The following is a 25,978-nucleotide window of genomic DNA, read 5'->3' as shown; positions in this document are numbered from 1 at the left end:
AAATGGCGAGTTAGTGGGTAAAGTGTTTCAGTTTGGGAAGATGAGAAAGTTCGAGAGAGTGAAAGGTGGTGATGGTTACACAACAGTGTGAATGTACTTAATGCCACAGAATGGTATGCTTAAAATGGTTTCAGTTGTAAATTTTTTGTTGTGTATATTTTAATACAATAAAAATATTAAAAGATTACATATGTGGATTACTATCTGAAACATAGTTTAATGGTCCAATAAATATTAATTCCTTTCAAAAAAAAAGAGGAAAGCAGTGTTGACAAGAATGTGGAGAAATTGGAACCCTCTTTTTGTTTTTGTTTTTTTGTTTTGTTTTGTTTTGTTTTGTTTTTTGATACAGAGTTTCGTTCTTGTTGCCCAGGCTGGAGTGCAGTGGCGTGATCTCGGCTCGCCACAACCTCTGCCTCCCGGGTTCAAGTGATTCTCCTGCCTCAGCCTTTTAAGTAGCTGGAATTACAGGTGCTCGCCACTGATGCCTGGCTAATTTTTGTATTTTTTAGTAGAGACAGGGTTTCACCATGTTGGCCAGGCTAGTCTTGAACTCCTGACCTCAGGTGATCCACCTGCCTTAGCCTCCCAAAGTGCTGGGATTACAGGCATGAGCCACCGCACCCAGGCCTGGAACACTGTTGGTGGGAATGTAAAATGGTGTAGCCACTTTGAAAAAGAGTTTGGCAGTTCCTCAAAGAGTTAAATATAAAGTTACCTTGTGACACAACATTTTTACTTCTAGTTAGGTACCCAAGATAACTGAAAGCATAGTCATGTGTTGCTTAATGATGGTGACACATTCTGAGAAATGCATTGCTAGGCGATTTCAATGCTGTGTGAACATGAGAGAGTGTACTTACACCCCTAGATGGGATTGCCTGCTACATGCCTGGGCTAGAGGGTATAACCTGTTGCTCCCTAGGCTTGCACACCTGTACAGCATGTTACTGTTATGAATACTGTAGGCTGTTGTAGCACAATGGTATTTGTTACAATAAACATATCTAAAAATAGAAAAGGTGCAGTAAAGATTTGATGCAAAAGATTCAAAAAATGGTATGGTTTGCCTGGATAGGGCACTTAACCATGAATGGAGCTTGGAGAACTGGAAGTTGCTCTGGGTGAGTCAGTGAGTGAGTAGTGAGTGAATGTGAAGGCCTTGGACATTACTATACACTGCCGTAGACTTCATAAACATTGTGCACTCAGGCTACACTACATTTGCTTAAAAATGTTTTTTCAGTAATAAACCTAGTGAACTCTATTTTTACTTTATAAACTTTTTAATCTTTTCAACTTCTCAGCTTTTTTGTAATAACAGAGCTTAAAACACAAACACAACTGTACAAAATATTTTTTCTTCATACCTTTATTCTCTAGGTTTTTTGTTTTTTTAATTTTTAATATTCGTTTTATTTTTTAAACATTTTTGTTAAAAGCTAAGACACAAACACACTCATTAGCCTAGGCCTACTTAGGGTGAGAATCATCAATATCACTGTCTTCCACCTCCGCAGCTCGTCCCACTGGAAGGTCTTCAGGGGGCATAACACCCATGGAGCTGTCACCTCCTATCACCACAATGCCTTCTTCTGGATACCTCCTGCGGGACATCCATGAGGCTGTTTTACAGTTAACATTTTAAAAATATATATAAAAAGAAGGAGTACACTCTAAAATGCTGATTTTAAAAGTATAGTATAGTAAATACATAAACCAGTAACATGGTCATTTAGTATCATTATCAAGTAACATTATTGCAGGTGCTATACTTTTATATGACTGGCAGCACAATAGGTTTGTTTTCACCAGGATCACCACAGATAGGTGAGTAATGCATTGTGCTAGAACAGCCACGCCCTTTCAGCTGCATTATACTCTTATGGTGCCACAGTTGACTGAAGCATCGTTAGGTGGAGCATGACAGTATTCACACAAAAACTCATACATATCTCTTCATAACAACGTTATTCATAATGGCCAAAAAAATGGAAGTAACCTCAATGTCCATCAGTGATGAATGGATAAACAAAATGTGGTATATATATGCATTGACTTATTTAGCCATTTAGGAATGAAGTACAGGCTACAAAATGGTTGAACCTTGGAAACTTATGCTAAGAGAAAAAAGCCACACACAAAAGGCCACGTGTTGTATGATTACACTTATATGAAGTGTCAGGAATAAGAGGTAATTCATAGAGAAAGATAATAGATTAGTGTTTTCCAAGGATGAGGGAAGTGGGAGTTGGGGATATAGAGTTTCATTTTGGGATGATGGAAATGTTCTGGAAATAGATAACAGTGATGATGCACAACATTGTGAGTAACTAATAACCAGTGAATTACATACTCTAAAATGTTTAAAGTGGTGAATTTTGTGTTATGTGAATTTTACCTCAATACAAAATTTTAAAAATCAATAAATGATCCCAAAACCAAAAAAAAAAAAAAAGCAAATTGACCCCAACCATATATAAAAAGAATTACACAGCATGACCTAGTGGGATTTATTCCAGATAGGCAACGCAGGTTCAGCATTCAAAAATCAATGTAATCCATTATGTCAACAGGTTAAAGAAGAAAAATCATATTGTTAATTTAATGTGGCAAAGCATTTGGTAAAATCCAGTTCATTATAAAATATTCTCAGCAAACTTGGACTAGAGGGGAGCTTCTTCAATAAAGAAATATCTACAGAAACCCTGCAGCTAACATCGTCCTTAATGGTGATAAAAGAGATGCTTTCCCTCTAAGATCAGGATCAAGGCAAGGAAGAGGTCCCTCTCGCCACTCCTATTCAAACCCACGTTTTTTCTTAGGAGTTTCTGAAGCTTAGTGATAAGTTATCTATCTTTGAATTTTTTTTCAATAGAAGAATCTTTTTCACCTTAAACAAAAGTATGTGATCTGAGTTTTGGGGTTTTTTGGTTCGTTTTTGTTTTCTGGTAATCATAGGTAGCCTGACACTGAGAGAGAGGACCAACTTTGACATCAGGGAGAACAGGATTTTTATTCTATCTTTGTCATTCGTTGGTTTTGTAGCTTTGAGCAAGCCACTTAACATTTCTAGCCTCTGCCTTCTCTGGCACAGGAAGGCCGCTCAGAGGGCTAAAGCCCCTTATCATCTAGGGCTGCTGTCATCCCCTTGGACTCGAATCTGATAGATAGAAGGCTAAAGGCCCCCTCAGTGAAAAGACGGGTGAGGTGCTAGGGGCCACTTTCTGCTTGAAATAGACTTGAGTATACTTGAACTCATTAGAGAGTTCACTTTTTATTCCCTCACTGATAGAACTTGAATTGAACATTTGATGATAGAGACATAAAAAGATCTTCACGAGTTTCTCCAAGAAGACACATCTTTTCGTTCAAGCCTGTGTTTTGACCTTGATGGTGGCTGGTACTCCGAAAGCAGATGTGTGTTGTAGACACATCACAGTGTCACTGCTTCCCTACTCCCTTAGATTCTCCAGGCTTCAAACACCAGCTCTTAAAACATCAGGCATTTGTTGAATGACTGCCCTGTGGCTGTTCACTCTGGTTCTGACTGTATTGTATGGTAGCAATCCCAAAGGGCCATCTTGCTAAGGTTGTATTTGTTGTAAAATGATGAAATCATCCACTTTGCAGGGTCATTACAATGATTAAGCTAGAGAATGTATTTAAGTGCCTGGCACTTGTTAGACATTCAAAAATTGGCAGATGATATTATTGTCAGTAGAGCCACATTTGTCCATCCATACTGTCTAACTCTGTGTTCATGATCAAAATGTGAAACCAGTGTCTTCTCTGTGACCTCACCACAGTCATGATGAGTGTGTTCATGCCCCGTCAGACTGCCAGCCCTTGGGAGCAGGGCCCGGTGAGGTCCAGGTTGCAGGATGCTAGTCTTTGTTCATTCCAGTCAGCTCTGTTCAGTGACTGCAGATGCCCTCCACCTTACTGCCTGGAATATATAATAAGGCAAAAATCCTTCCACCTGATTTCATTTGGTAACTGAGAAGCTCTAAGACCTCAGTCAAGCTACTCCACCTCATTGTGCCTCACTTTGCCCATGTGTAAAATAGGGAGATGGGTTAACTGATATGAATAGCCTCTTCTAATTCTGGAATTGTGTGATGTGGTAACTGTGATCATGTTACTCTTGTTTATTAACAACTCTAGAAAATTTACTCTTATTATCATTTGTACAAACACACACACACTTTGGCATAAGGGATACTTCACTTTCTTCTATATGGTTCTTAGGAACAATTCTGTCCTCCTTTCCATGCATTTAATTTCTGAAAGAAAGTGTTCATCTAGAACTTTTGTATGACTTTATAAGACAGACTTCATTAAAAGAATAACGGTATGCTCCAGTTTTTTTATAAGTGCACATAAACTGATGGTAGTGATATATATGAACATCGCTCCTAATGTGTTTTGTGGTCACACTGGATGTGGCTCTCTCCAGTCCAGCAGCCCTAGCTTGTCTGAGGAAGTGGCCCAGGCCCTTTGGTAACAGGAGCTATGTGTGGCAATAATCCTTGTGTTGGCACAAATGGGGCAGAGGGGGAACACTGGGAAGAGATGGATAGTTTTATTTTAATCACCAAAAACACTCAGACACACCGGTCTACAGGGGAATACCCCCGACGAGAACCACTGTTCTACCTTGTCCTTAAAATGGTTCTGCCGTTCAGCTTATTCTGGGGTGGAGAGAAGAAGAGAATGGTGAATCTCTGTGGGCCGTGTTCTTCCAACCTCCTTAGGATGCTTTATAGGTTGTTTTCTTTTCTCTTGGTTTTCAGCGCATCAGAGCAGAGTGACGATGATCCTGTTTGTCCTGGAGCTGGAGTGGGTGCTGAGCACAGGACAGGACAAGCAATTTGCCTGGCACTGCTCTGAGAGTGGGCAGCGCCTGGGAGGTTATCGTACCAGTGCCGTGGCCTCAGGCCTGCAGTATCCTTTGCTGGACAAAAATCTCTTAGTAGGAACTTAACTCTGATTCATGAAATTTTGGGATGTGTGCAACTTGAAAGTTTTGTTAATGACTGAGTTGCCCAGTATAGATTACAATGCTCATAGAATTTCCTAAGGCACAAATCATCAAGACTTCCCATGTAAGTAGAGTGAAGTGCGATCACTTGACCTGAAATAATAGACTGCTGAGCCATTTGTGAGTCTACTGTAACACAAGGTCTGACATCTAGACAGAACACAGTGCAGATTCATGAACCTCAGCTGTCAGAAATAATTATGGTACATGAAGATGAAATCATCACCAAAATGTAATCTTTGCTCTTCGTACAGAAGTAATTTACACATAGATACCAAGGTTGTGAACATTCCTGTTGGTGCCTGGGAAAAGAACCACAGGATTCCTGTTCAGTTTTAAATAGTTATTGCCAGGTTACCAAGCTAGGACCAGAGTGGGTGAGCTGGTATCTACATGGTGATGTTAAAAGCTTTGTTCCAGGAATGAGACATTTTCAGGATATGTAGAGTGATATTTTTGTTTCCCAAATTGCCAGGGTCCTCATGCTCATGGTGAATCCTTGCTGATGCTGGGTAATGCTCACATCTGCCCAACTAGGCTCCAGCAAGCACAGTAATGACTAGTGTGTAGCACGTGTGGATGCGGCTACCACTGTAGGGAGTAAAGGACCCTGGGTTCTTAGTTTTAAAAGCATATGGTCTCTTTATCTTCTGACAAATTAAGAAGTAGGTAGAAACAGGCCACTAGTCAGGGAAAGCAGGAAGAAACAGTAAGTCCTGCTTTCTAATTTCATCTCCATATTTATAAAATGCCTATTCAGTGATTCTCAACATCTGACAAAGTACATTGCTGTTTCTGTGAAACTGTGTGGCATTCAAAGGTATATTTTTGTGTATATATAGGCTAATATCACTCTTTTTTTTCTCACTAGAAGAGCAAGGTGAAGAAACTAAGAATGACCATTGTGGAAAGTTGTAAAAGTAGCAAGTTGCTGAGAAGACCAAAGGCAAGGATGATAAGGAATGGCAGGCAGGATCAGCTCACCTTTGAGAGGGTGGTACTACCGGTTAATAAAAGAAACACCAAACTTTACTTTCTAAAAGCCAATTCAGATGAGCGTAATACGTAAGTTGAAATACATGAACTCTCTTGCCAATACATAAATGACGTCTTAGTGTTAGAGCTGGAAGTACACTTAAAGATCACCTAGTCCAACCCTCTGTCTTCGTCCATTTGGGCTGCTATCATAAATTACTGTAAACTGGGTGTCCTTTAAACACCAGCAATTTATTGCTCACAATTCTGGAGGCTGGGAATTCTCAGATCAAGGCACCAGCAGGTTCAGTGTCTTGTGAGGGCGCTTGCTTCCTGCTTCATAGACAACATCTTGCTGTGTCCTCACATGGTGAAAGGGCAGAGGACCTTTCTGTGGCCTTTTTTTATAAGGGCACTAATCCCGTTCATGAGGATTCATCTCCAAACACCATCACATTGGGAATTAGGTTTTAACATAGGAATTTTGGGGAGACATAATCATTCTGTCTTCCTTATCTCTTTCTCTCTGTTTCACACACACACACACACACACACACACACACACACACACACACACACACAGTAACTGGGTAGTGATGGATGTGTTAATCAATTTGACCATGATTATTACACAGTGTATATGTATATCACATCATCACATTCAACATTTTGAATATATACAATCTTTGTCAATTAAATACTTTTTTAGAATTCAGTCTATACTACCTTCATTTTACAGATGAGCTGGCTGAAGCCCAGAAAGAGTCCTGTGTTTTATCTGAGGCCACCCAGCTAGTAAGTAGGAAAATCCTCACAAGAACCCAGACCTTCTGCCTTGGACTCCTATTTTTTTCCCATTGTACTGCATTGCTCCTTCAAAAAGGAACTAATGGCATCAATATAATTTGGTCTTATTCTGGTTTCTGTATCACTTAGCCAAGCCCAGCAAGTATGGAAAAAAATACAGATCTTGCCCTCAGGAAGCTAACTTTTTAAACTATTTGAAAATAAAAAACAAATGGATAGTATCCAACTTTCCCTGACTGATGTAGTCTTTGATGTAGGATTGTAACCACCACAGCTTCTCCCTTCGGGCATCTCCAGGAGTCATCCTCATTTGGTGACTATTCCCTTTTCCCACATCATGTGGTTTACCAAGCAGAAAGTCGTGTGATTGGGTATGAGAAGCCTGTGCGTGTGAGAGTCTCTGGTTTCAGTTCCATCCAGCCAGCCTCACTGTTCAGGTGGTGGAGAGGTGCAATACTACAGACAGGCCCTCCCAGAAGATTCCCTGACCTCTGCCAGCTCTGCCTTGCCAACTATGATTTTGGAGCCATGGTTTCAACCTTTGCTCTTGAGTATTTTTCCATTGCTAAACACTGATGGCATGACAGCTCTGTGCTTTTGCCAGAGGGTCTCAGCCAATAACCATGTGACTTTTCTAAGGCTGGAAGTTTTTTCTGGGAGCTGGCTGATAGATTAATAGGCAAGCCATACAGTATTAGGGGTTCACATTTAAATTTAGCTTTTAAAAACATTTCCTTCTGAGAACCTCCCACCGCCTCCCCTCTCTTCCTTCTTTTTGTCACCCTCCACACTTACAGGGGTTTTGGTTTCGTCATTGTTTGTTTTAGTGATGAAGGGAGGAGGAAGATCTGATGAATCAACATAAAATATTATGAATAATATCATTAATCCTATTTATCTTCATAGTAGACAGCTAATGGTTGATAAGAGACCTCCACAGATGAACTCATTCTCTTCTATCACCACCTCAAACAGTCATTCAGCCAAGGCAACAAGTGACAGACTAAATCAGATTGAATTCAGCCTTTATTCCTCTTCTTTCAGGCATCTTAGTGGAGAAGTAAATATGCAATGAAAATGACCAAAATTCAAGTAGAAAAATGAAGACAAAGAGACTGGTTCATAAATTGAATTGTCAATTTATGAGTAACCTCAAATTTTTTGATTGTTTTGACTGAAGATCTGAAACTTCAAATATAAATTACCTGTAATAGGAACAACAAGAATGACAATAATAGAAGAGAAGGAAAGGAAAGGAAAAGGATAAAGAAAGAAATATCTTAGATTTGCAGGCCCTGAAAATATCTTAGATTTGCAGGCTTTTACATATTACTTTGTTCACTGTCAAAACAATAATGTGAAGTAAAAACAAAAGACCTAATTCTCAGTTTTCACAGTGTAGAAACCAAGGCTCAGGGAGTAGGTGACTTGCTCAAGGTCACGTGACTATTGGCTAGCAGAACCAGGATTAGAATTTGGGGATTATAATTTTTCAGCCAGCCCTCTGCACAACTGGGTACAGCAGAATAGGGTTACTTCCCAAACGCCCCATGGAAGGTAGATGATAGTAAATAGAAATGTGTTCCTTCCCCACTTCACTTGTTAGTCTTTAAATTTGTGAATACTTTATCCAACGTCATTTGTCAGTGTCTTGTTATTTGACCATGTTTTTATCATATTTTTCATGTTTTCACAAAAATAATTCAAATACTCTATTTTAGGATTTTGTTCATGTCAGAGATATTTCCAAAATGTCACCATGTGTAGTGGAATGTTTCCCACCTAATGTAATCTCTTAGATTTATTTCTGTTCAGGTGAAGAGTTCTGAAAAGCTGTTAAGATTATGTCAATTTCTTCCTATCATACTTAATGCCAGTCATTCACATCCACTGTTGGTTCTTCTATCCCTTTTTGCTTTCTCTCAATTTTTGCTGGAGTATTTTAAAGCAAATTCTAGACCTTATATCATTTTATCCTTATATACTTCATTGAAAATATATGGGTTACTTTTTCGGTAATCACAATGCTATTGTTACATCTAAAAATTAACAATCTTTGATCTCCTTGATATTGTTGAATTTCAGATTTCACTGATTATTTTGAAAATGATTTTTGTGCAGTAGGTTTGTTGGAAATTGGATCTGGACAAGATCCACACATTGCACGTGGTTGTCACATCTTCTAAATCTTTCTTCATCCAGAGCAGTGCCCCCTTCACTTTTTTTAATGCCACTGCCTCGTTGAAGGTACTGAATCAGTTCTTCTGCACACAGTCCCACATTCTAAATTGATGTCATTTAACTTGCTCCTGTACCTACCTTCCTCACATATTTTCAGTAAACTGAAAAACTGCCCTATAATCTTGATTTCATTCAGATTCAGCCTTTTAGTGAGAGCATTTGGTTCTCACCAAGCGTGCTTCATAGAGCTTCCCATTATAAGGCACATGGCATTGCATTGTCGCCCTTTCAGTTATGCTGAGATTGATCGGCAGTTCAGGTGGTGACAGCCGGATCCCTGCAGCGCCATCCTCCATACCAGCCTTTTAATGGTTTCATCTATTGCTGAGCTTTGCCGGAACACTTTTTCGTTAAGGTTGCAAAATGGTGATTTTCTAATCCTATCGTATTTTTCCCATGTATTTGTTGGAATACTTCTAAAGCATAACTTCCCCCCCTCACTAACTAGGGCTATTTGGTTACCCTGAAATACAATTATTATAGGAAAAGCAAGATAAATTCTTATATCTTTTTTTTTAGTCCTAATTTTCAGAGTACAAATTTGGTGCCCTGGTTACCTTTAATAGGAATCTTTTTTTTTTTCTTTTTGAGCACTATTACGAAATCTTAGGTTGATTGGTTGTTTTTAAATAATAATATGTTCAGTATATTTCAATAAACTGCCATCTTTTTATTTTATGTTCCAGTTATTCTATCTTTGGCCAGTAACAGCTCCATTAAATGGGCTCCAATGTCTTTTTTAAATTTTTTTTTTTTTTTTTTTTTTTGAGATGGAGTTTCACTATTGTCATCCAGGCTGGAGTGCAATGGCACGATCTCAGCTCACTGCAACCTCTGCCTCCTGGATTCAAGCGATTCTCCTGCATCAGCCTCCCGAGTAGCTGAAATTACAGGCGCCGACCACCACGCCCAGCTAATTTTTTGTATTTTTAGTAGAGACGGGGTTTCACTATGTTGGCCACGCTGATCTTGAACTCCTGACCTCATGATCCGCCTGCCTCGGCCTCCCAAAGTGCTGGGATTACAGGCATGAGCCATCGCACCCAGCCCAATTTTTATGTTTTAAAGACTATTTTTTAGAGCAATTTTAGGTTCACAGCAAAATTGAGCAGAAAGTATAGAGATTGCCTATGTGCCTATGTGCCTCATGAGCTCAACATGCATGGCCTCCCCACAGTGTAGTGTGAACCTACACTGGCACGTCATTATCACCCGAAGTCCATAGTTTAGGGTTCACTCTTGGTGTTGTGTGTTCTGTGGATTTGGACAAATATATAAAGACATGCTACAATTACAATGGTAATTGTAGCATCATATGGAATAGTTTTACTGCTCTAAATAGCCTCCGTACTCTACCTGTTCATCCCTTACCACCGTGTCTGAAATAAGCCCACTTAGCCTTGGGTAGCTTCCTTGCCTTCTGACTCAACATGTCTCAAGTTCATCCTGTACTTTTCCTATCCCAATCCTGGAATCAGCCATTTTTTTAGTGAGGAACAATATTCAGAGATAGCTGAGAAGTGTATATAAATGTGTGTGTATTTTTTAAAAGAGAATAAATCATCAGTTAATATAATATTTCTTATTCAAATTTAACATTACGGGATTTTTACTTTTTGGTTTTTGTACTTGATTCTTTTATCTGAGGCTGAAAATCTTGGTTGTTAAAACACTGGCGTAGTTCCTCGTTTGCTTTATCCTACGTTTTATTTAAATGGTTCCAAAATAATGAGCAATACTAAATAACAATAAGACTACTGAATGAGATTTTAGATTTCTTTGCAACTCTCTTTGTCCTTAGAATATATTCTACCAGTGATGGAGGTGAGACTTCCCCCTTGTCATAGTTCCCATTTTGGAATCCTGTAATATTTTTACATATTAAAAAATACATAAAATTTTTGCTCAGGCATGGTGGCTCACACCTGTAATCCCAGAACTTTGGGAGGCCAAGGTGGAAGGATCACTTGAGCCTAGGGTTTGAGACCAGCCTGGGCAACAAAATGAGACACTGAAACATTGAAAATGTTGTGTTTTAAAGGCACTTGAAATCGTTCTAATTATGTGATTATGTCACCAATTTGATAGTTAGGTTCATTCATTTTACTTTATTTTCAATTTGGGGGATTTTAAAAAAATATATTTGAGATATATATGTATATATATGTTACATATATATATTCTTTTTTTCTTTTTTTTTTTTAAGACAGGGTCTCACTGTGTCACCCAAGCTGGAGTGTAGTGGCTTGAACATGGCTGACTGCAGCTTCGACTTCCTGGACTCAAGCAATCCTCCTGTCTCAGCCTCCCATGTAGCTGGAATCACAGGCATGTGCCACCATGTCCAGCTAATTATTTTAATTTTTGTAGAGGTGAGGTCTCACTTTGTTGCCCAGGCTGGTCTCAAATTCCTGGGCTCAAGTGATCCTCCCTTCTTGGCCTCCCAAAGTGGCTCCCATGAGCCACTGTGCCTGGTCACAAATTTTATGTACCTTTTAATATGTAAAAATATTACAAAATTCTAAAATAGGAGCTATGACAGGGGAGAAGTCTCATTCCCATCACTGTCCCCTCACCTTGCCACTTTTGTTAGATCTTAATCCCTCTAGTGCTTCCCTTTCTAAATATGAGTGCACACATGCAAATGCACACACATACATATATACACTTTTGTATTTCTCTCCGTTTCTCACACAAAGGTAGTAAGCTTATAAACTCTGATATGCCTTGGCTGCCCCCCCACACACACACTTGATAATATATCCTGGTGTTTGTGTATACAGATCTCCATTTTTCCCCCAGCTGCATAATATTCTGTTGTGTGGATGTAGCATAGTTAATTCAGTAAGTCTCCTGTTGATAGATGTTTAGGTTATTTTCAAACTTTAGCTATTAAAATAACATGGAGTGACTAGCCTTGGGCATGTGTCATTTTGTATTTTTGCCTGTGTATCTCTGGGTAGATCTTTAGAAATAGGGTTGCTAGGCTTTGTCAACCAGAGAAGCTTGTTAGAGACTCCATGCCTAGGGCTTTTACTGGTCATGTAGGCAGGTCTGCCTGGGACATTCCAAAATTCCAGATTCCCAGAAGGAAAGCAGGTATTCAGTGTAAGCCACAATGTTTGAACAGTTAAGGCACAGTGAACCACTCTTATCAGTTAATGGTGGGAACCTTCCCAAAATCCAGATTCCCAGACACTATGCCAACTTCATAAGCTGGCTTTCAGAGGATCACAGTCAGAGCTGCTGTGTTAACTCTTTTTGCACAGCACCATTTTGATTTATTCTTGAACTATCTATTAATAGCTCCATTCAAATTTTGCCCATTTTTCTATTAGGTTTGGGATCTTTTTCTTCTTGATTGCTCTTTTTATATTAGAGATTTGGGCCCTTTGTGACATAAATTGCAAATATTTTTTTCCAGTTTATCTTTTGGCTTTGCTCATAATATTTGTTGTGTTTTTGAGTCATAGCTTTTCCCACTCCAAGGTTACAAAGAAACTTTCCTATCTAAAGCTTATGTTTTCATTTTCTACATTTAGATCCCTAATTCATTTGGAATCTGTCCTGGTATACATTGTGAAATACAGATTCTATTTTCTTTTTCCAAATGGCTATCCAGTTTGTGCCAACATCATTTTTTTAAATTCATCTTTTCCTTATTCATTTGTAAAGCTACCTTCATCAGACATTTACTAAATTTCAATGTGCTTTTGGGTTTATTTCGCAACTTTGTATTCTGTTAGTCTGTTTATGCACCAATACCACACTTTTAATTAAAGAAACTTTATAACATTTTTTAATATCTGGTAGGGCTAACCTCCCTATCACATACCATATTGTTCTTATTTTCAGAGTATTCTTGGCTCTTTTTGCTTATTTATTTTTCCATATGAATACTTCTAGCTGTAGAAAACAACATGTGGTGATATTTTTAAAATATATAGATTTATGTTATTAATTTAGGAACAAGAAGTGACATTTTTAAGTCTTACTGTCCAATAATACAGTATGTCCTTCATTTGGTTAAGTTCACTTTTGTGTCGTTCAGCACTGTCTTCAAGTTTTCCTCAGATGGGACTTGCGTATTTCTTGTTACATTTATGCCCTGTTTCTTCATTGTAAATTCCCCCATTTAATTTTGAGAAACAATCCTTAATGCTTACATGATAGATTTGATGTTGAAACCCGGCATGTGTTTATTGGTGACCACTCAGGCCAAGTAACAATCCTCAAACTGGAGCAAGAAAACTGCACCCTGGTCACAACATTCAGAGGACACACAGGTAGGAGTAATAGCAAAATCATCATGTGCTGATAGCACAGTGAGATATCGCCTGCTGCATCTCCTGATGTTCAGATATGTTTTGAAAGTGGCAAAGTACAGTCCATGCTTGTGCAAAGATACACATGATATGCTTAACTGATTTCAAAACGGTTCAGTAAAATATAACGTCAAACATTTTTCTGTATAATCCAAACAAAAGAGAAACCAATCTATTTTGAAAATGTTGATAATTTGGTTCTCTGTCATACTGCACCAGAGAAAGCCAGTGTTGGCATACATTAATGAGGCATTGTTTGAGAGCATGTGGCCTCAGACGGCTGAAACCCCAGAAGGCCAAAAAGACAGCTGCCTTGGTCTGACCTTGCCTTTCCTGGAGTTAGAAGATGGTGTACAAGAAAGATTCCCACTTCCAAGTCAAATGAAAAGACAGATATATTCTTCATGAGTAGCTAGACTTTGTGAAAAGGCTCAAGTTCCTCTCCAACTTTACTTCCTTCATATCCTTTTCAGGTTAAAACCTAAGGTCCCCTTTACGTTATTGCTCTGCTCAGGGTCATTTAAGCAAGGTAGTATAAAATATTCATGCTTAGCCTTTGAAAGACTTGATCAATGATGATGATTAATTTTTTACTAGTAGTTTTAACATGTACTATTGACTCTAGAACATATCGACCCTAGAAAATGAGTCATTGCCAGTTTTCATGGTTCTTAAAGGGCCTTTCCGTTTTCTACCAGCTACCAACCCATGATTTTGTGTAAAATGAGATAATACTGAGTTTAGATGTCGATAAGAAAAAAAGTAGGGGAAAGAGGATATAAAATTGGATAATACCTAGATCATAAGGGGCTTCCTAAAGGGAAAAAATGGAATGCTAGAATAAGAAACATATAGTAAGGAGAAAATTGAATACAAGGAAGAAGATTCATAAAAGATCATCTGAATTATTTATGCCTTTGGGAGGAAGAACACATGGAAATATCCCCTATGGATAGGACCCTGTTCTTCCCTGACTGAATTTCTTTTTTAGCCACTTACACCCTCACCTACACTTTGGCCAAGACTGGGCCTGGGGTTCTGTGGGGGACCCAGAACTGTCCCACCTCAGAAGTCTTAAACTTCTGTGCTTCACGCAGACTTCAGCCTCCTCATCCTCCAATTCCCTACACCCTTTCTTCATTCCACTTACTGTTTCCCCTTGTGGCGCATTCCAGCCTGTGGTCCCTCCATTTTTCCAGCGTCTCAGCCCCTGCATCACCTTTCCTCCCAGTGGTGCATCGCTTCACCCATGCCTTCCCAGCATTCTCAGTTCTGTGAATGTAAATATTCTGCCTTCTTGGCAAGCCTGTCTGATTCAGACTAACTCTCCACCTTTTCTTGTTGTGCAGCCAGCTGCTGGGTCTATAGTAGTCACACTGCCTTGAGGTTTAGACCATCATTACCATTGCACACTCAGGATTTCCTGTGTAGACTTATGAAGTTGCCTAATAATCACTCTCCCTGTCCTCAGTTCGCTCCTTCTTCCAGGCCCCTAAACAGAGACCTTCACCATCCTTCCCAAGCCCCCATCCCCATCTCATTCCTTGCCTCTTCCTTCAAAAGCTATCAGATAGAAGCTTAAAAAGAAAAAAAAAAAAAAGTATTTCTTGCCCACTGTATATCCCCCCCACCCCAACAAACAAACTTTTTCTCTCCCCACTTCTCGTCTTCTCAGTGCAGGAGAGCTGCCTTCCTCTGGCCCATTCTCGTCTTCTCAGTGCAGGAGAGCTGCCTTCCTCTGGCCCCAGGCTATTCGCAGGGTGTCCCTACCAAAATGGATTGCCTTGGTCTCTCTTTTGACTAACTCTTTTCAATTTATTAACATGCTTATGTTTTTTGCCTCTGGTAGAAAAACAAACCAACACCCTCTCAATCCCGTGTCTTATAGCAAGTTCCTTCTTATTCTCTTAATAGCAATGCTTTAAAAATTGTGGTAAAATGTATAAAACATAAAATTTACCATTTTAACCATTTTTAAATGTACTATTCAATGACATTAACTACATTCACACTGTTGTGCAATCATCAACACCATCCATCCCAGAACCTTTTCCATCTTGTGAAACTGAAACTCTGTTCCCTTGGACATGAACTCCCTATCCTCTCCCCCTACCCTCCCAGTCCCTGGAAACTGTTACTCTGCTTTCTGTTTCTATGAATTTCACTAGTCTAGGTGACTCATAAGAGTGGAATCATGCAGTATTTGTCCTTTTGTGACTGGTTTATTTCACTCAGCATAATGTCCTCAAGGTTCATCCAAGTTGTAGCAAACAGCCGTGTTTCTTAGAAGAATATGATTTTCCCAGCTGCTTCGCATTTTCACTTCGAATTTGCCTTCCAGCTCCCTGCAATCTGGTTTGTCGTTACTATGCCACTGAAACTGCTGTCCCTGAGGTGACCAGTGGCCTGCTGGGACACGTTGTAAACCTTGTCGTACTTAACTTTTCAGCAGCATTTTACATTGTGGCCATTCCTTCTGGCTGTAACTGCCTTCCTTTGGCTTTTCTTCTATGATGCTGCTGGCTTTCTCGGGCTCCCCTGTGGTTGGTTGTGCCCCCAGGATCTTCCCTGGATCCTCTTCTCTTTATGCTCTGTGCTGTCCCTTGTCATCTCAGCCATTCCTCCCAGTCACAGAGTAAAATTGTCATTATCCTCAAATTCTTCACAACCCAGTGAGAGACAAAAACTAAAGCACAGTTCTAGTGCATGCTGGCAGGGGCTGGTGGGAGCGAGCACCTTGCGCTTCTGGGAACACAGAAGGGCAGCCCACTCGAAGGAGATGGAGGCGGTTAGGAACGGCCTCCTCGGGAGTCTGCCTGACCTCAGATCTTTGGGGATGAGTAAGTATTGAGTTCATGGAAAACAACTGAGAAGAGCATCTCAGGCAGAGAAAACCAGCGTGTTCAAGGCAAGGAGGTGTGCAAGAGCATGGCTCTCTTGAGAACTGCTAGTCACTCTTTTATGGTGGAAGCACTGGGTATGAGGGAGGGAGAGGGGAGGTCAGGGTGGAGGGGCAGCCAGAAAGCAAGAGTCACTTCCCATCACTGAGACCGTGCTAGGCATTATCCTGATGTCACTGAGAGACCATTAAAGAGTTTGAAGCAAAGAAGGTAACCTGATTGGATTTTAAAAGGTTGTCTGGCAGTAGAGAGTGGAATTGGAAAGCTAGTAGGGAAGTGTCCCTTGAGAGGGGACTGTGACAGTGGGAAAACAAGGAGTGGGTGGATTCAAGGTAGAATTCAGAGGTGCATTCCGCAGGCCTAGTGATGGACCTGATGGTTCCCAGGTTCGCTTTAGGCAGAGGTGGCTTTCAGCCTGACCTCTTTGACTCTTCAGTAATCAGGCACGCACCCACTCACAGTATGGTGGCTGATAGGAGCCCTCTGAGTTTTGTATTGTTGCCTCCAGGTCAGAAAAGGACAGTAGCAGCTTCTAAGCACTCTTGTCAGCCACATGTGGTTCAAGGGTCCCATGTTTTGCAGGCTTGTTCTGATATGAAATATGACCTTGGTATTGTGTCTTATCTTTCCTAAAGAGTTTAAAGCATTTTCACTTTATTTTTATCAAGAAATATATTTGAGAAAAACAGGAAATGGCTCAGGAAGGTCGCTAACTAACAGGAAGGCAAATGTAGCAGGTCAGATGTTACCTTATTATTGTTCCTAAACAGTGGTATCTGCCCATCACTAATGTGGCTGCAATACAGCTCATTCCTGTAAAGCTAGAATGAGGACCTGTAAGAGAGTCCATGGTGATTTAGACATATTGTTGAGCTCTTCCTAAGTGGTAGGCTCATTCTGGGCCCTGGGAGGTCCCAAACACAGCAAGTCTCAGTTCTGGGAAAGAGATTTTTGTAAGGACAAAATGAACACCCTAAAGTTAATCCAGTTCCATTAAAGGGCAGCTTTGGAGGTCCCATCACTCCAGATGCAAACTCAGAAGCAGGTCTTCAGTATGCGTCCAGAGTCATAGCCCTTCACCCCATCATTCTCTCTTACAGTACAGAAGGTCATACAAAAATGTGGGTTAATGAGGGAATCGACCTAGTAGTCATGCCCAGAGGCCAAAGCATAACACTTTTCTAATCTCTAGGGATTTAGGAAACTAGTTTTATGTTCTTATGCTCCCTCTACTGGTTTTCTTTCTGGAGCTAAATGCCAAATATCACAGTTCTTTGCTATTTCTGCAGAAAGTAGAATGTATTTCTATGAAAAAGTCAAAAACTAACTTAGAGGAGTTGCTTTTGTTTTTCTTGTTTTGAGACAGAATTTCGCTCTGTTGTCCAAGCTGGAGTGCAGTGGCATGATCTTGGCTCACTGCAACGTCCACCTCCCAGGTTCAAGCAATTCTCCTGCCTCAGCCTCCCGAGTAGCTGGGACTACAGGTGCCCGCCATCATGGCCGGCTAATTTTTGTATTTTTAGTAGAGGCAGGGTTTTACCATGTTGACCAGGCTGGTCTTAAACTCCTGACCTCAAATGATCCACCCTCCTCAGCCTCCCAGAGTATTGGGATTACAGGCATGAGCCACCGTACCTGGCCAAAAATCATATTTTGACCATTGGAAATTAATAGTGTTAATACAATCTTTTTTCTTTTATTTCTAAGAAATTATTTTATTAGCATGAACATATTTGAAACAGGAGGGCTTGAATGTAAATCTGCCAAAGCAAACTAATTAATGAATAATTAAATGCAGACTTGTTCATGAGCTGTTAGGGGAATCATTGAAGGGAACAGTGTAACTATAACAAAAGAAACTAAACAAACTAAGAAAGTCACAGTTCAATGTAAAGAGGCAAGTTCATATAATTTAGAACTTCAATTTTTGTTTACAGTGGAGACTCACACAGATCCAGTGTATATAAAGTGCAGGTCAAGAGATGTGAATTGTCATCCATAGTCAGTCATCCACTCTCTCTCTATACGATGGTGCCAGGATATGTGGGTGAATAAAACAAGCATAATCTTTGCCCTTATCCATCTTCCAGCCGGCATGGAATGCATGCATTAGACCAGTAGTTACAGGGAATTCATCCAAACCTTGTGAGTAGCAGGTGCTGTGGAGCCGTGATGCGCACAGTGGCTTCTTTAGAAGCAGATAACAGAAGGTCCTCTCCTCTTGCAGATAATTAAAGGGAGGCTTCCCAAAGAAGTGTTTTGTTTTCGTTTTTGTTTTTTTGAGACAGAGTCTCGCTTTGTCACCCGGGCTGGAGTGTAGTGGCACGATCTCAGCTCACTGCAACCTCCATCTCTTGGGCTCAAGCAATTTTCCTGCGTCAGCCCCCTGAGTAGCTGGGATTACAGGTGCATGCCACCACACCCATCACATTTTTTTATTTTTAGTAAAGATGGTGTTTCACTATGTTGGTCAGGCTGGGCTTGAACTCCTGACTTCAGGTGATTGGCCCATCTCAGCCTCCCAAAGTGCTGGGATTACAGGCGTGAGCCACCGTGCCCAGCCAGAAGGTGTTTAAAGGAGAAAAAGGAGTTACGTAGGTGGTGGAGAACATTCCAGACCCGGAACAGCAGCCTAGAGTGGGAAAATGTTAGCAACCACCCAAAGGCAGGTGACCTTACAAGTAGTGGTAGGAGCTTCAGGCATTATTCTCAGGTGGGAAACCAGTGATGAAGTTTAAACAGAGTAGTGACATGGTTTGCATTTTAAAAAGCCACTGTGGCAGCAGTAGGTGGTAGATTGGGAACAGAATGGATGGAGGGAGGCTGTTTAGGAGGCTACTGCTGGAGACCCTTAGAACGCTGACTTTGTTTGGACTGGGGGACAGCAGTGTGTGTGGAGACAAGTGGAGGAGATTGAAGATCTGTTTGGAGAGCAGGGGTCAGCAGCATTTGGTAACTAGGGTAGCAGTGACTCCCAAGGCTTCTGTGTGGAGCATGTATTGACTGGTGATGGCATTTCCTGAAACCTGGAGCACTGCTGAGAGAGCAGGTCTGGGAGAGAATAGCACTGTGATGCATCCCTGGGGTGGCAGCAAAGAGACAGCGGGCTGAAGAGTTACGGATCTCAGGAAGAAGGTGTAGTCTAGAGACGGAGGGCATTTAGCTTGACAAAAACCCTTGTCACTTCACGTGAACCTAGAGCAAAATGGAGCAATCAAAAGATCAGATATTGTATTCAACAGGCTCTTAGTCTCCTTTAGCCTCATGTTGGCCTGCAGATATTACCCTTGAGGGTGTGGTGTGACACTCCCTCTGCTGAGTTACCAGATCATACTCTGGAAAAGACAGACCCAGCAGTTTCCAACCCTGATTTTGTAACACTTCACGTGATCATTCACTTTTGCAAGGTATGTGGGAAAAGTCTCAAAAATATTAGTTCCCTAAGCATTTTGGTAATATATATTAAATTTCTAAACATATTTATACTCTCAGATTCATTACTGTGTTTGGGATTCTCTTCTAACTAATTGGAAATGTGAACAAAGTTGTGTGTGTAGAAATGTTCATCTTGGAAAAATTTATACTTAAAAGTTGAGAAAAATCTAAAAATAGTTTAAATAAGATACATACGTGGGAGATATTAGCCAGCCACTAACAGTTATATTTATGAGAGTATATAATAGTATACATTGTGTAATTATGAAAACTTTTATTTTAAAAGTATTTTGGAAATTTTTTATTTCGATAAAATACATATAACCTGAACTTTACCGTTTCAGCCTTCTAAGTGTACAAGTAATGCACAAGTCAGTGACATAAAGTACATTCACAGTGTCGTACAGCCGTCACCACTATCCATTTCCAGAACTTTTTCATCATCCTGAATAGAAGGCCTGTGCCCACTAAAGAATAACTAGAAAACTTTATTTTTAAGAATTAAACCATTTTAATTTAAAAATTATTCTGTAGGTCATATTAGGGAGATCAAAGGAAGGGAGAAGCATAAAATGAAACGCTGAAAGGGACCGGAATGATGGATTAACTTGAAATGAAGTCAAATGAAATGGAAGAAATGCTTTTTGTCATTAAAAATAGAAACACTGGAAAACCACAAGCATTGAAGCCCTGGGCTCTGCCCCCAGTGTGGGTTGGGGTATGAGGTGGGTGTCTGCACTGCCTGGAATGCAGGCTGGCTGAAGGTGGTTGACTTCCTCTGCTGCCAGAAATGTTAGGAGAAAGAACTATACAGTTCATCAGGAAGGCCTACGTGCAGAGAGATGCAGGAAAAATTCCCTCAGAAGGGAGAGGCCATTTCCGTCAGCACGTCTCCTCACTGCATCTCTGACCCTTGGTGTCTTGCACAGCCTTCCCACCAGCCCCCATCCCAGGCTGTCCTGGATGCCTCCTGCTTATTGTCCTCCTATTCCTCTCTGTCATTCAATGCAGCAGATCAGTTGAGTAAACATTTATTGAGCACCTCCTGCATACCAGTCACTGTGTGCTGTGCTGGAATACAAAGGTACATAACCCAACTTATAATCCAACCAAGTTCAATATAGTGGGGTCTGTGTAACAATAGAGATATGCACAGAGACTGGAACCTCACCTGGATTGAAGGTGTTGGGAAGGCTTCCTGGAGGGAGAAAAAGTTACTTGGGTGATAAAAGGCAGGACAGGCATTCCAGACAGGGGAAGCAGTCACATATCCTGTAAGAGAGTGGCTCAACCAAACATAATGTGCATGCCCTTCTTGTTCTCAAAAGTAATCCATCATCTTACTGTTTTTTGGTGGGTAGAGTCTAAGTCTTATTTCATTGTGTCTGCCGAGCCTAGCACAGTTCCTCCACATAGAAGAGGCTCAATACATGCTTGTTGAACTGATTTGAAATGAATGCTGTGATTTATCATTTATGGGCCAACTTTCAAATGACCTCGTTGTTAGGACATTTACATAGAGCAGGCATAGGACCCCAGAGTTATTTACCCCCTACACCATCCTAAACTTCTCCTTGTCTTGCAGCTTTTCCTTCTGTCTCTTCCACTCTGGGCCCTGGGAGGGCCTGATGAATATACCCTGACTTGCTTTAACCACATTATCTATTCCCCTTCCTAACTCTCTGTGTTACCAAAAACTCCCCTTCCTAGCCCTGGCCCCTTCTGGCCTGATATAATGTGGCAAAGCTAGAGACTGGTCTTGTTTTTAAAACCTTAATTGATCTCATGATGGCTGGGATAGCATAGAATAAGCTGGTCACTGCCTTAAGGCTGACTCAACAAAGGACATTGTCACAGAGATTGTATAGATGAGGTCTCCTGTACTGTAATCATAGCTGACATTTGTTGAGTGGTGCTTCCCATGTGCTAGGCACTGTTTTGTGTTGCTTATATATATTAACCCGTTTAATCTCAACAACACTGTGGGTTAGGTACTGTTATCATCCCTGTTTTACAGATGAGACTTACGAGGCACATAAACATTAAATAACTTGCCCAAGGTCCTATACCTAATAAAGATAGAGCTGGGATTTAAGACTAGATTCTGGTTCCAGAGCCTGTACACTTAAAATGCTATTCCAAACTTTCTCTTCTATCCCCATAAACTATCATCCCATATTCCCAACAAAGAAGGCAGAGAGCTGGATCTTCATGGTGCAGTGTTTTTTGTTTTTCGTTTTTTTTTTGTTTTGAGATGGAGTCTCACTCTGTTGTCCAGGCTGGAGTGCAGTGGCGTGATCTCGGCTCACTGCAATCTCTGCCTCCTGGGTTCAAGCAATTCTTCTGCCTCAGCCTCCCAAGGAGCTGGAACTACAGGCGCGCACCACCATGTCTGGGTAATTTTTGTATTTTTAGTAGAGACGGGGTTTCGTCATATTGGCCAGGCTGGTCTCAAACTCCTGACCTCGTGATCCGCCTGCCTCAGCCTCCCAAAGTGCTGGGATTACAGGCGTGAGCTACTGCACCCGGCCCCATGGTGCAGTGTTCTTAGATGTGTTCTTAGATGTGTAGGTGTATATTGGTCAGGGAAGTCTAAAGGTATCTGTCACCTGGGTCATGGTAAACCCTATTTCAATATTTCCATGTTGATTCTGACAGGATGAACAACCCTTACAATTAAGTCTTTCTAACTGAGTCTAGTAAACCTTTCTAATCATTATTTTTACCAGTGCCCACCATTATTAAATCTGATCATGATGCCTTAAAGAATCTGAGCTACCCATTTCACATGTTATATAGGAGAAATCAAACACTTGCCACTTTTCTCTTATCTATCCCCCCAGTTGGAGTGGCTTAGTCAGTCAAGCAAGACCATCTCAGAGATTGTCCTTGACATGGATATTCCATGACCGAAAGACGTGAGCAGTCGAACACATGAAGGCATCACATTAACAATAGTAGTCAGCCAGGCACATTCTTCCCATGCGCTAGGGACTGTTTTGTGTGCTTATATATTAACCCATTTAGTCTTAACTCATTTAACCTAATTAACCCATTTAATCTAATATTAACCCATTAATAGATGTCACATGCCTGTTTAATCTGCCAAGAACAAAGCCAAGGGCATTTCTTTCATATTCTCACTCCTTCATTCAATCATTTGCCCATTTGTCGGGGCTTATTGAGTGCTTGCTGTAGGTAAGCCAGGCAGAATTCTAGGTTTTGGTGATCTCGTGGTGAACAAGCCACAGCTCCAGCCCTCCTAGAGCTTCTGTCTTACTGGGGCAGGAGACAATCAATTTAAAAAAAAACAACAACAATAAGCAGGAGAGTGATGCGTGTAGTCAAGGAAGGTGTTTCTGAGGAGGTGACCTTTAAGCAAGAACTTGTGTGAAGTGGAGAAATGATATTTATGTTTGCATTCATCTGCTCCTTCATTCATTCAGCTGACAATACAGTTTAACAGACAACACAGTGAGCGGCCTCACTGTGTTTGGTTGTTGCTGTGGGGAATGTTGGTGGTCGGGGGTGAGGGCTGGGCTGCTTGTGGTGGCTAACCACATAGGCACTGGGGGAAGCCATGTTTGTTCTTACACGGGCAGGAGTGTATACCAGCAGCATAGGGTGCAGGTTTAGGAAAACGCTAGGAAGCATAATCCAGAATAGTAGAGTTTGGGGTTCCTCCTCCCTTTTTGATCTTAAAAAAAATCTTACTAAGAAGAGTCATATGACAAATAAGAAAATATTCTCCTGAAACAAATGTATGAGAGAAACTTCCCTGAAAGCTCTTAAAGTATAGCACTTCATTAGAACAAATGGATAATCTAAATAAGAAAAATATCAGATTCCAACAAATGAGAAGCTATTTTATGTTCTTCTCAGAATACAGTATGTTTTAATAATGTAAAAAAATGAGTATTTCTGACGTTCTTAAGTATTTGCAGGCTTTGTGCTCATCTTATGTGGAAAAAATTATTATTGTTCTCAGTACATAAGGGTTTGATTTGCAAAGGGACTACCATAAAAAATCTATTATAATGTTTTATAGCCATACCACTAGAGTAATCCTAATAACCCACATCTGTACTGCACACTACAGTTTAGAGTGGTAGAGTGGTCCTATGTAATTGATCGAATTCTCACCACAACCCTATGAAGGTAGGTAATGGCTGGGTTGATGTTATCATTCTTAGTAATAGTCCTAGTGGTCATGGTGTTACCATCATCTGCGTTTTACAGTTGAGGAAACTGACATTTAAGAACATAAGTAGTTTTCCCGGAATCTGTAAATTAAAATTCCCAAAGAGCAAACATAATTTTAAATTCTGATAGTGTGGCCTAATTAAATCTGATATTCAAGAATAAAACATCTAATTGAGCATTTGTAAACCCCATTTCCTTCTCATCTGTCATTGTCAGGGGTGGGAGGTAGGCAGCAGTTAAGAAAATGTGGTTAATATTTCCCAACAGTGCAGTGTTTTCCATTCTTCTTAGAATTATGTCTCCCTTTTGAAGGTCAATTTATTGTCTTTTTTATTTTCTTTTGGTCTTTATAGTAATTGATTTTATGGTATATGAAATGTTGGTGAAAAATGCTTAAAGGGTGGGAATTTCCTTGGAGCCAATTTTTTTCTCTTTGGGTACTTATTTGTTTGTTCTTGCCACAAGAATTTATTGTGTGCCAGGAACTGCACTAGATCCTGTCTCCGCTGCATTCACATTTCTTTGGTGGGCAAGAGTCTTACCTTGTGACTGACGTCTGGTTGTGTCTGTCCTCTCAGGTGGGGTGACCGCTCTCTGTTGGGACCCAGTCCAGCGGGTGTTGTTCTCAGGCAGTTCAGATCACTCTGTCATCATGTGGGACATCGGTGGGAGAAAAGGAACAGCCATCGAACTCCAAGGACACAAGTAAGGCTGCTGGTGCTTTCATAAAGACTCTCAGCTGACAACTAGAACAAAGGAGTGCAGCTCAGTCTCTATGGCAGGGTCTTAGCATGGGAAGGAACATGGCGAGAACACAAATACTGGCCACTTTGATTTATAACTGTGTAAAACTGTGTTTATATACTTATACCCCATTTTATTCCACAGAGTGTCTGAGAGTGCTTACAAAAACCATAAAATAAAGTAACGGCAGTGAATAAATAAAAGATAAAAATTAGAACTGGGAAGAATATAGCAGTAAAACTTTGAGTGAGGAAAAAAAGAGCTTAAAAATACAAGCTGTGAAGGCTTAGAAAATTTATATAATTGAGTTCAAATGTGGCTTCAGGCTCCTTGGCAGCATACGGAAAAGAGAAGAGGTAAGATCCTTCACAGTACATTTTGTACTTGACCAAATATTTATTGAGTGCTTGCCTTGATTCATGTCAGGCTCTTCTTCCTTAAGGGATAGGTTTTAGGGGGCTGTGAGGAAGTACAGAGAAAGCCTTGCATTTCCTTGGAGCAGTTCTCAAACTTTGCTGGGCACAGAGAATCTCTGAGGAATTTGTGAAAAGATGCCCGGTCCCTGTCTGCTAAGATTCTGGTTGCCATCCAGAGCTGTGTGGATCTGTGCTTTGACAAGCTTCCCAGGCAACTCCCCAGTGGTGACCCTCAGCCCACACCCAGAGACGCCCTGCTGTCCCTGGGGGCAAAGCCTAATCTTTTTGCATAAAAGAATGTTAGATCTGCTTTACAACTCTAGTGCTCATCTGAATTGTTTTTTGCTTGTTAAGTTTTCAAAACGATCTTGAACAACCCTTGACAGCCATAAACAATTGTTTGTAATGCTCCTATGAATTAACCAGTTTTAAGCAACATTAGCTTTTCCTGTAAATCTGCTTGGAAACCCTAGTTTTAAAATATTCTCCTAAATAGTTAAATCTAGTTTGGAATTGTTGGACATAAACTAATTAAATTTTGGAGGACCCATGTACAAATAACTGTTTTAGTTTTAGAATTTAGTGTTAGAGAAATAGCTATTAAGCCCTTCTTTCTCATAGTGGAGAACAGAACAGCTGTCTGGGGTCACTCCTGGCTTATGGGGCCACTCAGACCTTGTCATCAGTTCATTAGAGGAATCATTCCCTTATGTTTATCTTTATGACAAGAGAACACACATCCATGTCCTGTAGAAAGAGTTCACATCATCCATGTAAGAGAAGGAAAAAGGAAACCAGGGCCAGGTGCGGTGGCTCACACCTGTAATCCCAGCACTTTGGGAGGCTGAGGCAGGTGGATCACGAGGTCAAGAGTTCAAGACCAGCCTG

General features: G+C 40.6%; 1 protein-coding gene across 7 annotated transcripts in view; it reads left to right on the top strand.

Moving 5' to 3' along the window:
- Nucleotides 1-25,978, top strand: part of LOC105490744 (WD repeat and FYVE domain containing 2) — a 202,629-nt gene that overhangs the window by 148,504 nt on the left and 28,147 nt on the right. For 4 of the 7 annotated variants that reach the window (XM_071081623.1, XM_071081621.1, XM_071081622.1 and 1 more), the window contains 4 exons: nt 4,797-4,975; nt 5,916-6,109; nt 11,274-11,395; nt 24,509-24,635. In XM_071081623.1, the coding sequence (XP_070937724.1) occupies nt 4,797-4,975; nt 5,916-6,109; nt 11,274-11,395; nt 24,509-24,635 (622 nt within the window). Of the gene's footprint in view, nt 1-4,796; nt 4,976-5,915; nt 6,110-6,758; nt 6,815-11,273; nt 11,396-13,240; nt 13,354-24,508; nt 24,636-25,978 lie in introns of those variants that run through there. The other 3 variants (XR_011615035.1, XR_011615036.1, XM_011756638.3) reach the window with 3 other exon arrangements.

Source organism: Macaca nemestrina, chromosome 16 (genome assembly GCF_043159975.1).
Source record: "Macaca nemestrina isolate mMacNem1 chromosome 16, mMacNem.hap1, whole genome shotgun sequence".
NCBI lineage: Eukaryota > Metazoa > Chordata > Mammalia > Primates > Cercopithecidae > Macaca > Macaca nemestrina.
The sequence above is the reverse complement of the archived record's forward strand: the minus strand, read 5'-3'. Positions and strand labels throughout refer to the sequence as shown.